Source organism: Oryx dammah, unplaced genomic scaffold (genome assembly GCF_014754425.2).
Source record: "Oryx dammah isolate SB20612 unplaced genomic scaffold, SCBI_Odam_1.1 HiC_scaffold_26, whole genome shotgun sequence".
Classification (NCBI taxonomy): domain Eukaryota; kingdom Metazoa; phylum Chordata; class Mammalia; order Artiodactyla; family Bovidae; genus Oryx; species Oryx dammah.
Window position 1 is genome coordinate 21,677,360 of NW_024070210.1, and position 14,345 is coordinate 21,691,704.

The 14,345-nt window shown below is 41.2% G+C and overlaps 1 protein-coding gene across 1 annotated transcript in view; it reads right to left on the reverse strand.

Annotated features, from left to right (window-relative positions):
• Positions 1-501: 501 nt before the first annotated feature.
• Positions 502-14,345, reverse strand: part of SLC39A9 (solute carrier family 39 member 9) — a 51,824-nt gene continuing 37,980 nt past the window's right edge. Inside the window, exons 4-7 of the mRNA XM_040226209.1 lie at positions 7,972-8,040; positions 6,836-6,921; positions 6,206-6,340; positions 502-4,486 (exon numbers count right to left, since the gene is read on the reverse strand). Coding sequence (XP_040082143.1) covers positions 4,256-4,486; positions 6,206-6,340; positions 6,836-6,921; positions 7,972-8,040 — 521 coding nt within the window. The 3' untranslated portion in view covers positions 502-4,255. The remainder of the gene's footprint in view (positions 4,487-6,205; positions 6,341-6,835; positions 6,922-7,971; positions 8,041-14,345) is intronic.

Here is a 14,345-nt window from a genome sequence, read left to right on the forward strand (position 1 = left end):
ACATTCAAATGACATATGGCTATATATGGCTCTTATCAGTATATGTTAAAATCTGAGCTTCAGTACTATAGAGGGAGAAAATATTTATCAAATTTATAATTTTCACTTCCATTTAAATCTGTTTCCAGGGCCCATTGTTCCTAGTGTCTACATACTCAGATTAGTAACTGTGCCCTTTGAAATGCATCCATGTGATTGGGATCTACTGGCCTGCATCTCTTTTCTGGGATTAGATAGGTACCTTCATAAATATTTGGTGACAGCAAAGGCAAAGGAAAAAAAATTGTCAATAAATTGCTATCTCTGGGGCAGATGGTATATTGAGTCCTTTATCTCCCTTCCGTCTTTCTTTCTCTCCTTCCCTAAAGGAGGTTCATATAGATACATCTTTCCACTGCCCCTCAAACCATTTCATTACCTTTTCTGATGTTCGAATGTGGGTCCAGTCTGGTCATCCAATGGAAAAACTATCGAGAGGATCAATAATGAACCACTCACATATGGTATGCACTAATAAAAATTTAATATCATAAAACAAATCAGAAAACAGCAAAAACATTTTTTTTAACCATTCACAATTAAAGTGGAAAGAGACAAAAATTATAAGGCAGCCATCCGTGGAATGATTTCATGTTTACAAAGGATCCAGAAAAAGGGGACATTTAAAATCACTGTTTAGGCTACCAAACCAGGGGAACTGCAGTGTTATCCCATGAGATTTCCCACTTAGTAGAAGACGCTATGAGAAAACAGATCAAAGTCAACCTCCTTGTGTTAGGCTGAGCATATCTAGAAAACTCCTAATGGTTGTCTAGCCCTTTCATGCAAGTCTTTACATTTCCCTCAGGTCTTCTCAGGTGAATCTAGATGTCTCAGGTACAAAGGGGCTACATGACTGGTTTTAATTTCATAGCATCTCAAACAGTGCTCTTTGAAAGGTAATGTGGACCATTCTGCGTTGAGCAAAAGATTCTGTAACACCAGGAGGGCACCCCTGGGGAACACTATTAGAGGCTTCTCGCCTTGCCCTACAGCAGTTCTGGATGATCTGGTCATTCTCAGCCTCCCACGCGGCTCAGGGGCCCCAAAGGCAGGAGCATGCTTTGGGGGCTTGTGCTACTGACACACACACAGTTCCCCTGTTCAGTACCTGGCTACCATGTATCCAGGGGCTGGCATGTCCTCCTAGTTCTAATCCTTGAAAAAGAGGGAAAACCAGGCAGTGACACGTAAAAGCAGTAAAAAAAAACACCATGGCATTTTCTTCTTTCTACAAAGAACTCACCACTCAAAACAGCCACCTCTCTCATTTTTCTAACGATTCAAAATATAGGAACAGACTTGGCTGTTTTGAACAGGGAAATAAAAAGGTGAAGAGGGAAAGGGAGAACACAGAGCCTCTGTGGTGGTGTTTCGACACTCTGCACTCCAGGGCAGAATTCGCCTGAAGAACTGAAATCTGGCAATAGCGCGCACAGGAAAGCCATCAGACCTGGAAGATGGCTGCTTTGGGGCTATGGCAACTGACAAAAGCAATTCACTGGCGAACAAATGAAAGGAATGGACGAGTATAATCTTCACCTTAATTTGCCATTTAAGAGAGCCCTCGACATCTGAAGAAAGTCTATCTGTATCGAGGAAAGGGAGTCAAATTGTAATTAAGATTAACTTTGGTTATGAGGAAGGAAGGACAGTGCTTTTCATCATCAATTGCATCTCTTCAGTAGCCAATATTTCCATCTGTAATCACAGCAGCGACTGAAGTATTGCCAAGGTTTCCAAACGTGTGAGAGCATTAAGGCATCCACATCTAAGGAGGCAGTTTTAAACAAGAGGAAAATGGAGCTGAAATGTGCCAGTAAGTGACCATCAGTGTGGCCTCTCCTGGGACACTGCCCACATCAGTTAGGTTCTCTCCACCCCCCCAACAAGAAGGAGGCCCCTGCCACGCCACTCAGTACCCTGCTGCCTGGAGATGTGTTTGAGCCCTGTAAGATTAGTATGGCTATTTCTGCCTGCTGACCAGGAGGGAAATGAGTGGTTCCTGGGGTAGCAGTTTTAAAATCTTGGACAGCCCATAGCTCTTGAGAGCTGATAGGCCTTGAAAGGTTTGCTTGTTAATGTGGGGTCCAGAGGGGAAGGCCAATTTAGAGGTTAGATGGTTCTGCCCTTGCCAGAGTTCAAGGCCCTACCCGTCAAGATATTCTAGCCCAACTTTTAAGTGTCATGGCAAGGCACTGCAGAAAGAGGCTTTGGCCAGCAGAACAAATTTCTGATCATTGCACAACAATATGATAGAAAAGTGCCACTATTCAAACCAGACCAGACACTAAAATGAGCTATTTATTTAATGAAGTACATTTCCAGGGAGAATCAAGACAACCATATCATTTTGAAGGACTAGGTGAAACCCCATGACTCTCTGAAGTCCCAGCTGTTAGCAGGAAAGTCACCTAGACTTTTCTGCTGCACCTTCTGTTGGTTTTTATGCTGTTCACAAGGGTTCCCAGCCACTATCCAAAACCAGATCCTGTTTATGCTACTTTGGTCTAGCCAGCAGAGGGCTCACAAGTTCTCTTTCCACAGCTGCTGACCCAGTGACAAATCTAGGAAGGAAATACAGAAATCCTGGGCATGCTGGTTTACGCATTATATAAAATGTTTCACAAAATCCTAAATCCAATGCCCTGACAAAAATAGTCTTGGTTCCCACTTTATGAAATGTGTTTTGAAATGGTACAGAAAATCAAAATAAATTAACAATATAATATTATACACTTATTTGATAACACAAGGTTTACAGGGATTTTTGGCAAATATGGACAAATTATCCTAGTCTGCTTACTATTTTTAATATCTCAATTGTTTAAATTACCAGAGTATCAGTGATTGTATCATCTCACATACAAGGAAGTTGACATTTTAAGGGCTTAACAAAGCTGCAATTGACACAAAGGTAACTTCATTGAAAGGAACAGAGGACAGAAACAATATTATCTTTATCATCACAGTTCCAAGAAGAGGCTGTCCTGATGAGAACTTAACTCACACAAATATTGGCATCACCACCAGCAGTAAGCAGCAAATTGTAGGGAGGAAGGGCCGGAGGGAAAAGTTAGGAATAAAATACGGAAAAGATGAAGAGACAAAAGACATGATTTTAATAAGCTTTAAATCAACAGGCAAACACCTCCCATTTGTGATACATCTTGACTTTCTTCCCTGCTACAGGTGCTTACGTGATACTGACCTGGCAGTCCCAAAAGGGCAGTATTTTGCCACAGGGACTGCTGGTCTACCAAGATAAATATTTAAGAGACAAAAGAAGGACAAGTAGGTTTTGGTGATCTTTCTTCTAAAAAGGTTACTACAAAGATGTCAGTAACTGTCCAAATTCACTTAAAATTTAACACCCCTTAATTTCCAAAGATACTTTGGGATCTGACTGTTCTTAGAACAGTCAGAAGGGAAGCCTAGGTTGGTCTGAACCTATTAGAACTTGGCTCCTCTACTACAAACAGGAGGACTTGAAAAAAAATGTTTTATAAAACACGTCACCTCTTTAAAAGCTAGTCCACCTCTGCTCCCCCATCTGATGGAAGGCAGGCTCTCTGGGGAGAGGCACGTGCTGAAGGGGGTGTTTCAGTCTCCCCAGATGTCCCTGCTTCTCCGGATCTCTCAAGTGTAAAGTCAGTTTTCAATGTGTCTTGCCATCATTTTCTTGACTCTAGCCCCAGATGAACTACTTATCTTTAGCATCTAACACAGTGGGCATCATGACCTTCATTCAAGGCAAGTGGCATAGATGCTAAAGCACCAGTCTTACACGGTGAGAACCATGTTAAAAAATCAATAGATAAAGTGGCAGAGCCTCTAAACTAAGAGATTTAGCTTAATTACAGAATACTGTACTTTCATAATTATTTCATTATGAGTAGGAAGTTCTCCACTTTTCCTTAAAACTAAATTCCATCTTCCCTGAGAATAGGGTTAAGGGAAACATCAAAACTCAAAATGCCAAGGGCCCTTGAAAAGACAACACAACAGAATGTCTGTATCCTTCGCGGTGTGTTGTTTCTACTTGAAAAGCTTTCCGTTACTCCAGGTTTTCATCTCACCTCCCTCTGGACTCTTTAGGAATACAGATGGAGATGGGAAAGGCGAGACGAGAGACTGAGGAAGTGAGCGTCTGTCACGTGCCGGCTGTTCTCACTGAATGGTGAACGGCCATGGACCGAGGCTGGACCCTCACCAGTTAATGCTGATGTCCTATTGACAGAACGAGGGGGATGAGGCAACCCAGAACCAAGGCTGCCACCTCCAGGCGGCTGAGGCCTCTCCCTCCAGTGGGGTCGGGCTTGTGGCTGTGCCCCATTCCGCCCACCTCAGGGAGGACATGTACTGTGGCAACGTAAAGGAAGGTCCCGGCAGAGAAAAGCATGGCCACCCCAGTGGCATTGACCTCTGAAAGGGCTTCTTTACTGCTCTGTGAAGTAAGAGAGAAAGAGAAGAAAATTAAGTCAAGTAACATGCAGAGTCAGGAAGAATAACAATAAAGAAAGCACCCAATATTCATAACTGGTGTGATTTGGAAAGTGGGGAACCTTGATATCAGAACAATTTTGTTATTTATGGAAAGCCTCCAAAAAAGGGTTTAGGACTACGGGCCACGTGTGCATGCGTGCACAGTCACTTCAGTCGTGTCTGACTCTCTGCGACGCTGTGGACTGTAGCCTGCCAGGTTCCTCTGTCCATGGGTTTCTTCAGACAAGAATACTGGAATGGGTTGCCATGCCCTCCTCCAGAGCAATCTTCCCAACCCAAGGACTGAACCTGCACCTCCTGAATTGCAGGCGGATTCTTTACCCACTGAGCCACTTGGGATTACTTTTACAAACAAACCTCAAGATTATTAAGATGGAATCAACAGCATTAACGCACATATCAAGCTTGATACATTCGTTTGTTCTACCAATATGAACAAGCCTCCCATATGCACCAGGCTCTAGGTCAGGGCCTGAGATACAGTGATAACTGAGATGCAGTACCTGCCCTCACAGAGCCTAGAAATATCTCAAGAGCTAATCTTTACACAACTAATTTCCATCTTCTTTTTAAGTTAAAAATGTGGCCCTACAGACTAAGACGAATAACTGAAAATTTAAGAACGTGCCATAAATGTAACCTGTAACTCCGTGCCTCCAAAATTATCACATTTTTTGTCAAAAGTTCCAGAAACTTACATTGATCAGTGAAGTGATAAACAGGATAATATTTAAAAGGGAATTATGTATTATTACTCATTGACTAAAAGAAGATAAAGCTCTTCAGGTGAACAATGAGGTGTTAGCGATCCAGATCAGCCTTGACTGACAGGAACTTAACCACTCTTTAACCATTTCATTTCTCATGTTCCTTTCAGTGCAAGCTTTTCTATATCAATACAAACTGAATAACACTCAGAAGAATCAGTGATCTTCAGAGAGTGTGGGGGAAAGCCCTAAGTTGGTTTGGTTCTAAGATTTTCCTCTGTCGCCTGCCAATTGATATTTAAGTAAAACGAAAGGGTTGTTGTTAAGAAGTGCAGCCCTGTGGACAGAATAATAAGGCACAGGAAGGTCTAACTGGAGCACCAGAGTAGAATGCCTGGGGTCTGATGTGACGAATGACACGTGCCACTTCAGGACCGGAGATACGATCAGTGTAATGACAAAGACCTGGGTACTTAATATGCAGTGATATGAGAGCCAGGAGTAGAAGAATCTGAGTCTTAGCTGAATATAGAGATCTCTGCTCATTCCCTACTGCTCTAGAAGCTGCTGCAAACTCGTTACTCATACTTCCTATGCTCACTGAAACATTAAATCCATACTATTGTGACTTATTATGTACCAGTTAAATATAACTAGCAAGTCTGATGAGCTTTAAATTGGATTATTTTAAAGATCATGTATTTGTGCAAATATTTTTGGAACTGATGGGAAAGAAGTTTTTTTAATTAAATGGATAAGAAAATGTTCTAAATTTATGAAGAGGATTGACTTGGAATTAAGATGTACACTTTGTACAGTACAGGCTTTTAAGTTGAATTTTCTTTTTAGCTTGAGGCAGTAATTTAATTGAAAACTTCAACATAAGAGACCATACATTTTGGGGGATCACAAGGAGTTAGATACTTGTCCAGATAAGCTTGAGTCAGACTTACCTTACTCAGTCCTAAGTATGTCACCATGGACATAACTGGTGCTGCCAGTGCAAAGACGAGTAAGTGCTTTCTGATTCGATTCCGCTCGAGGCCTGCATGCATTAAGAAGGAAACTAACCCAAAAGCAGCTGGTGCCTGGAAAAGAAAAACTATCCCTTATTAGTCTAGAAATTTGGATTGCTTCTACATGATGAAGTATCTGTCATTTGACTAAATTATTATCATACAAGAAAACCAAGTATAACAAACACTAAATCTGAGCTCCACCTTTTAGGAATTAATGTTCTAAGCTAGAAGATGTCCCATTTGTGTGTGTGTGAGTCTGTGAAATAGTTAAGTACAAGAAAGGAAAAATATTTATGAACAAAAATTACCATGAAATACAGAAATCTGTAGAGGACTTAACAGTTTGTGTATACGCCATAAAAAATAAAACCCCTTCAACTTACAAGTTTAATAAAATGGTAGCAAAAGACCCAGTTTTAAACAGATTTATTAAATTCTCTAAGGTGAACAGCTGTTAAGAAAATAACTATAAAAACCTTTGCATTCCAAAAAAACACAAAGACCAAAGAGAAGTTTTAATTACAGGTTCAGCCCACAACAAATCTACACCAAAGTTCTGCTTACCTTATGTAGCATTATTGCCACAAACACAATTAACTGGACACTAGTTTGTGAAGTAGAAGCTGCTGCTCCCAAAGCAACACCGTCAGCTAAATTTGGAAAAAATGAAACATAAAACACTATAAATAACAACTTTAATAGTGTGGTGGGTGTGTGGGCTTCAGAGTTAGATAGAACTGGACCAGGCTCTGAGAAGGTTACTTCAGCTTTCTGAACCTTAGCCTTCGCATTTCTAAAATGGTACATATTTCTAAGGTTTTCATGAGGTAACATGTGAGGAGCTTAGCACAGGTGCTATCTGGTATTTAATATGCCAGTTATTGTTGCTATTGTTGAAAAAGTATGACATTCAAAAATCTACTGACTAATCAGTTAAATTGCAATAATAGAAAAAGCAAGAAATTTCAAAGGAGGCATCTCTGCATCTTGCAGGTGAAAAAGCAAAGATACCATGACAGCATAGATGATTTATACGGAATGAGTGAACACTGGCTGAATGGATGAATGTTTTGTTAGAAAAGCATGCATTAAGTCCAGATAACAGGGTGTCACCTTTCACGTGCTTTTGTCACTTACAGCCCCCTACAACTGGGACTGGTTGTGGTTATGATTCAAAGGTGCTCCCAGTCAGCACTGCTGAGACTTCTGACGCCCTACAGCCCACCCCTGCCTCAACTGGCATTCTGGGTAGATAACAGGCAGCAAGGCTATTCAGTACAGAAGTGTTCGAGATGAGGTCCTAGGGAAAAGGTCAGCAAACTTCTCTTAAAGGGCCAGACAGGAAATAGTTTAGCCTTTCTGAGCCATTTGGTCTCTTGCAACTACTCAGCTCTACCACTGTTGTGTGAAAGTAGCCACAGATTATACGTAAACAGGTGGCCACGGCTGTATTCCAATACAGCTTCACTCATGGACACGGAGATTTGAATTTCATGTAATTTTCATGTGCCATGAATTATTCTTTTTCACCTAATTAGAAATATAAAAACCATTCTTAGCTTACCACCCCCTGACACTGAGTACACTGGGGTTCATGCTTCTGTCGGGGGACTTCCTTAAACAGCCCCTCTCCAGAAGGTTCCTGTGGATGGTACCTGTGCGGCAGAAAAGAAAGGGGTCCCACTGCAATCTGAACCTACCTGCAGCATGGACGACCAGACCCAGCGTGGTAGTGATTTTGGAATTGCTGGGCCTTGCTGTTTCTGGATCTGAAGTAAAAAATAGGCAAGTCAGCCATGAAGCAACGGAAACAGAAACTAGTAGAACATTCACCTGGAGGTGGAAGAATTCTTTGAAAGCTGTTTTAAGTAGACTATTATTACTTTCCTTACTATTGTCTTTTTCCTTTTGCTTCAAACACTTAGAAATTTCTCCTGTCCTGAGGAGACGGGCAGATGGGAACTCTTCATTTGACCCAGCCTTCCCTGGATGGGCAAGATGTTACCCTAGCTGCCTCACACCCCTTGCCATTCCACCTCTCCAAGGAGCCTGCTCTGCAGCCTCTGGCCACTGCTCTCTAGACCAGTCTAATTGCCATTGCCTCCGCCTGCCCATTCCTCAGCCTCCTGCAACTTTATCTTTATTCCAACATCAAAATGTCTGTTACATTTGCCTATCTCCATTTACTGCCACCATCCTAACCTAAATTTCCATCAACCCAAACAACCCCTTCTCCAACCCCTAAACTAGCAGTAGATCTGGATGTCTCCTCTTACTCCCATTTCTCCTGAACCAAATTCATCTTACACGTCCTTGTCAGAATCATCTTCCTAACTCACCACTCTTTTGACAGGTCAGTTAACACGTTAAGAATCTGCTACTTTTCAAATTCAATCCAAACTGCTCTATTAAGTAGGTTCTTGAGCTCTACATCAACTGATACATCGTATTTCTCACTGTCCAGGCCAGTTAAACCAGTTTCTCTAACACCCTGTCCAACATTTTGCCGTATTTGCCTTATCATCTATACTTAGGCTCGCTTGTTCTCTCTCCACACTACACACACACATTTCCTTTCCTGGAATATACTATTTAAGAGTATACTACACTTTATACTACTCGTTAACTATCCTTAGATCCTTCAGTGTATATTTCTGATGGGAAAGGATATCTTCTTACATAATCACAGTAAAGTTATCAAATTCAGTAAATACCATTGAGATTTTTTCTACTCTCTCGCATATTTTACTTTTGTCAATTGCCCAAGAATAACTTTCAGAGCATGTTTCCTTTCCCAGGAAGAATCCAGTCTAAGACTGCATGGTACACTTAGCTGTGACTATCTCTTTAGTCTCCTTTAATCTGGAACATTTTCTCTGCCTTTGACTTCTGTGACGTTGGTATCTCTGAAGAATACATTCCCCTCCCTGCACCTTTCTTGTTCTTTAACAGAGTGGTCCTTACTTTTGGATCTGATGTGTCCTTAGAAAAGCATTCTTGGATGGAATACTACATAGGTGCCGCTTCTCAGACGATCACATCCAGACGCACAGGATGTACACCTGCTGCTCACTGGTGGTGTGAATTCTGGACTACATCTTGGACACTGTAAATGTTATCTTGTGGATACCATGGATTCTATTACATTCCTCCAAAGAATGTTGATTTCTTTTTTGCTTTGCTTTAAAGTAACTTGATTTGGCTCAAACTGCAAATTCTGTCTTCTGGGCAGCTGCCTAAGTCTCAGTTTAATTCTTTCATCTTCAGCGGACCTGCCTGGAGCCTGCCCAAGAAAGCATGGTTCAGGGCTTAGCCAGAGACTTGGCTAGTTTATACACAGAATTTAGGGCTGACTTTCTCTGTCTCCTTTCTAAGATTCTCCTCTCACTTTGCAGTGACTGTAGTTACCTTGAACTCTGTCCTCTTTAGGCCAGAAAGACTCTTCTATCAGTTGGCTACCCCATAGTCACTGACTGCTAAAAGCAGAAACAGGAACTAAAAGCTGTAAAAATCGGTTCCCAGTGTAGACTCCCTTCCAGAATTTGCCTCCTTTAGGTGATTCTCTAGTGTCTTTAGACAGTGGGTTTTCAAAGCTCTGTCTAAAGTTTATAGTTACCTGCAGGGAGGTTGATCTAAAAGGAACTTTCCATACACACTGAAGCAGAATACCAGTGACATTAATCTTGATCATCTGATCAAGGTATTGTCTGATTTCTTCATTTAGTTACTTTTTTCCCCCTTTGCAACTAATAAGCAAATCAAAACATACCCCCTAGATCTAACATTCATTGATGACTCTGGCCTGAGCCAATTTTTACTAGAAAGGTTGCAAAAATGTCCAATTTCAACTGCTTTCATGTTTACCAGTATTTAGCGTTCTGCTGGAAGCGAATGCCCTCCCCTCTTTTATCTTAATCATCTCAGTGGACAAACTGTCCGAGATCTGGCCAATGGAAGCCCCTTCAAGCTGGTTCCTATATCCTGTGACAACCCCATCTTTTATCTTCATATATATTTTGAGCACTAGACATTTAAAGCTCATTTATACTTACCCTGCCTCATCCTAGAATCATTCCTTTCTTTGAAGAGCCCTGATATGCTCATTGCCAGTGGGGTGTCTTTAATTCTAGGCCCTCTCTACACACACAGCTATGACATCAGATCAGATTAGTCGCTCAGTCGTGTCCGACTCTTTGCGACCCCATGAATTGCAGCACGCCAGGCCTCCCTGTTCATCACCATCTCCTGGAGTTCACTCAGACTCACGTCCATCGAGTCAGTGATGCCATCCAGCCATCTCATCCTCTGTCGTCCCCTTCTCCTCCTGCCCCCAATCCCTCCCAGCATCAGAGTCTTTTCCAATGAGTCAACTCTTCGCATGAGGTGGCCAAAGTACTGGAGTTTCAGCTTTAGCATCATTCCTTCCAAAGAAATCCCAGGGCTGATCTCCTTCAGAATGGACTGGTTGGATCTCCTTGCAGTCCAAGGGACTCTCAGAAGTCTTCTCCAACACCACAGTTCAAAAGCATCAATTCTTCAGCACTCAGCCTTCTTCACAGTCCAACTCTCACATCCATACATGACCACAGGAAAAACCATAGCCTTGATTAGCCGGACCTTAGTCGGCAAAGTATTGTCTCTGCTTTTGAATATACTATCTAGGTTGGTCATAACTTTTCTTCCAAGGAGTAAGCATCTTTTAATTTCATGGCTGCAATTACCACCTGCAGTGATTTTGGAGCCCCCCAAAATAAAGTCTGACACTGTTTCCACTGTTTCCCCATCTATTTCCCATGAAGTGATGGGACCGGATGCCATGATCTTCGTTTTCTGAATGTTGAGCTTTAAGCCAACTTTTTCGCTCTCCTCTTTCACTTTCATCAAGAAGCTTTTTAGCTCCGCTTCACTTTCTGCCATAAGGGTGGTGTCATCTGCATATCTGAGGTTATTGATATTTCTCCCAGCAATCTTGATTCCAGCTTGTGTTTCTTCCAGTCCAGCATTTCTCATGATGTACTCTGCATATAAGGTAAATAAGCAGGGTGACAATATACAGCCTTGACACACTCCTTTTCCTATTTGGAACCAGTCTGTTGTTCCATGTGCAGTTCGAACTGTTGCTTCCTGACCTGCATACAGATTTCTCAAGAGGCAGATTAGGTGGTCTGGTATTCCCATCTCTTTCAGAATTTTCCACAGTTTCTTGTGATCCACACAGTCAAAGGCTTTGGCATAGTCAATAAAGCAGAAACAGATGTTTTTCTGGCACTCTCTTGCTTTTTCCATGATCCAGCGGATGTTGGCAATTATGTAAACACACATGTATATATGTACACATACACATACGAGTTTTCCAAATCATGATTCCATAGCTCCAGTTCCAATCCACCCCCGCAGGGGTTCTCTCTTGCTTTCCCTCATTCCCGGTTTGCATGTCCCTTCTTCCTCAGTGAGGACTCTGGTTTCACCAACAGCAGCACATCTACTCATTTCCTTAACCCTGTAACATATCTGAAATAGTTTCAGAACACTTTTGCCCACACCATTAGAAAAGACAAAGCCTACTAAAAGGAGTTCAGTATTGTTTATGCTTCTTGCCCAACTCTATCCACAACTAAAGGTATATTGCCAAATAACTACATTCATGAGCTACTTGAATTTATTTCTTTTAAATCCCTTTCAGTGTGATTGTGTTATTCATTTGATGTATAGTTCATCTGTTTCAGTTAGCTCCCCGACCCTTGTTGACTTCTTTATATATTTTGAATATGGAAAACATTAACATATTTCCAAAAGTTAAACTGTATCGAAAAGGCATGTCCAGGGAAGTGTCATGCCCTCTCTTATAACCCTTCTACCCTATCCCACAACTGCCCTCACTCCTACAAGTAATCAACTTTGGTTTCTAGTTGATCCTTATGTTTCTTTTTTGTAAAGATAAGCAAACATATACACGTTTCCTTGTTTCTCCTCCTTTCTTACACAAATATATGACAGATGGAAATTTATTTTTTTTCTCCCTCACTTAACAATAGCTCCTGGAAATTTCTCCCTCTTGGTTGACAGAGATTGGATTCGTTATTTTATTTCATTGTTACAGAGAACTCAATTACACAGACACGCAGCGCTTTACTCAGTTGGGCTGTGTGGCTGGACTGAAGTGACACTGCAGTGGTTTTACAATGACAGACAGCGCTGCACTGACTACTGTGCATACGCGCCTTCACACTGGAGCTGAGTCACCAGAACAGATCCCTAGAAGTGGGACTTCTGGCTTGAAAGGTAAACTCCCCTCCACAGGGACTGTACCACTACGAACATCCACAGCAACAGATGAGAGTGCCTATGTCATCACAGCTTTGCCAATAGAATATATGTTGTCAAGGTTTTGAATTTGTGACTATCTGACAGGTGAGCAATGGCATCTCAGTGGAACTTCGATTTGCATTCTTCTTATTTTAAATGTAGGGGACATCTTTCGTGTATTTAAAAACTATTTTTACATCTTTTCATAAACTATTTGTTCAAGTCTTTTGCCAGCTTTTCCACACAGGGAGAATGCAGAGGGTGTTTGTGACCTTAAATTGAAAAAAAAATTCATTTTTATTTTTACTAACCTTTAACTGAAACTTAGCATTTCCTTTTGTCATAAATATAGACAATAATCCACAAGTAATATTAGCACTACCTTTACCAATAGAAATCAGATAATTTTATATTATTTTACAGTCGTCCTAAGATACTTTCTTATTATCACTTTCACTCATCACTACTTTAAATTAAGGGCTTATAGAAGTACTGCTTACAGAATGCAGATGACACGACCCTTATGGCAGAAAGTGAAGAGGAACTAAAAAGTCTCTTGATGAAAGTCAAAGAGGAGAGTGAAAAAGCTGGCTTAAAACTCAATACTCAAAAAACTAAGATCATGGCATCTGGTCCCATCACTTCATGGCAAATAGATGGGGAAACAGTGCAAACAGTGTCAGACTTTATTTTTGGGGGCTCCAAAATCACTGCAGATGGTGACTGCAGCCATGAAATTAAAAGATGCTTACTCCGTAGAAGAAAAGCTATGACAAACTTAAATAGCATATTAAAAAGCAGAGACGTTACTTTGCCAACAAAGGTCTGTCTAGTCAAAGCTATAATTTTTCCCATAGTAATGTATGGTTGTGAGAGTTGGACTACAGAGAAGGCTGAGCGTGGAAGAATTAATGCTTTTGAACTGTGGTGTTGGAGAAGACTCTTGAGAGTCCCCTGGACTGCAAGGAGCTCAAACCAGTCAATTTTAAAAGAGATCAGTCCTGAATATTGATTGGAAGGACTGATGCTGAAGCTGAAGCTCCAATACTTTGGCCACCTGATGTGAAGAACTGACTCACTGGAAAAGTCCCTGAAGCTGGGAAAGATTGAAGGCAGGAGCAGGAGATGGCAGAGGATAAGATGTTTGGATGGCATCACTGATCAATGGACATGAGTTTGAGCAAGCTCCAGGAGTTGGGGATGGACAGGGAAGCCTGGCGTGCTGTAGTCCATGGGGTCACAAAAGAGTCGGACACGACTGAGTGACTGAACTCGACTGCGAAGCACTGCCACACTGCTTGATTCAATCTTCCTGTCTGTAAATGCTCACGCGATGGAGCTGGGTAACTGAGGCGACTCCGTACCGAACAGCCATTTCGCCACCAAACAGCAGAAGTCATGGGATCTCTCACTGAGGACCAAGATATCTATGTTTTCTAGTAGTTTCTATCTGTAAAATTCTGTCAGTATATTTGAAAAGAAATATTTATAAATTCTCATGTCTATTATAACCCTTTTAAATTTATTTGTATCACAATGGTATCAAAGGTGTATCATGGCTCAGAATCCTTTTTTATTTAATATAAACCATATATCAAAGATGTTGATTTAACCAAAGATAAATTTATTGATCTCAAGACAAAAAAGTTACTATGACTGGAATTGATTTTAAAAGTCTTAGAGAATTCTAGTTGTCCTTGAAAGAAGTTTATCTATCTGTGGAAAGCAAGCTACAAATGTGTTTAAGTGTATCTGTAATAAAGTATCT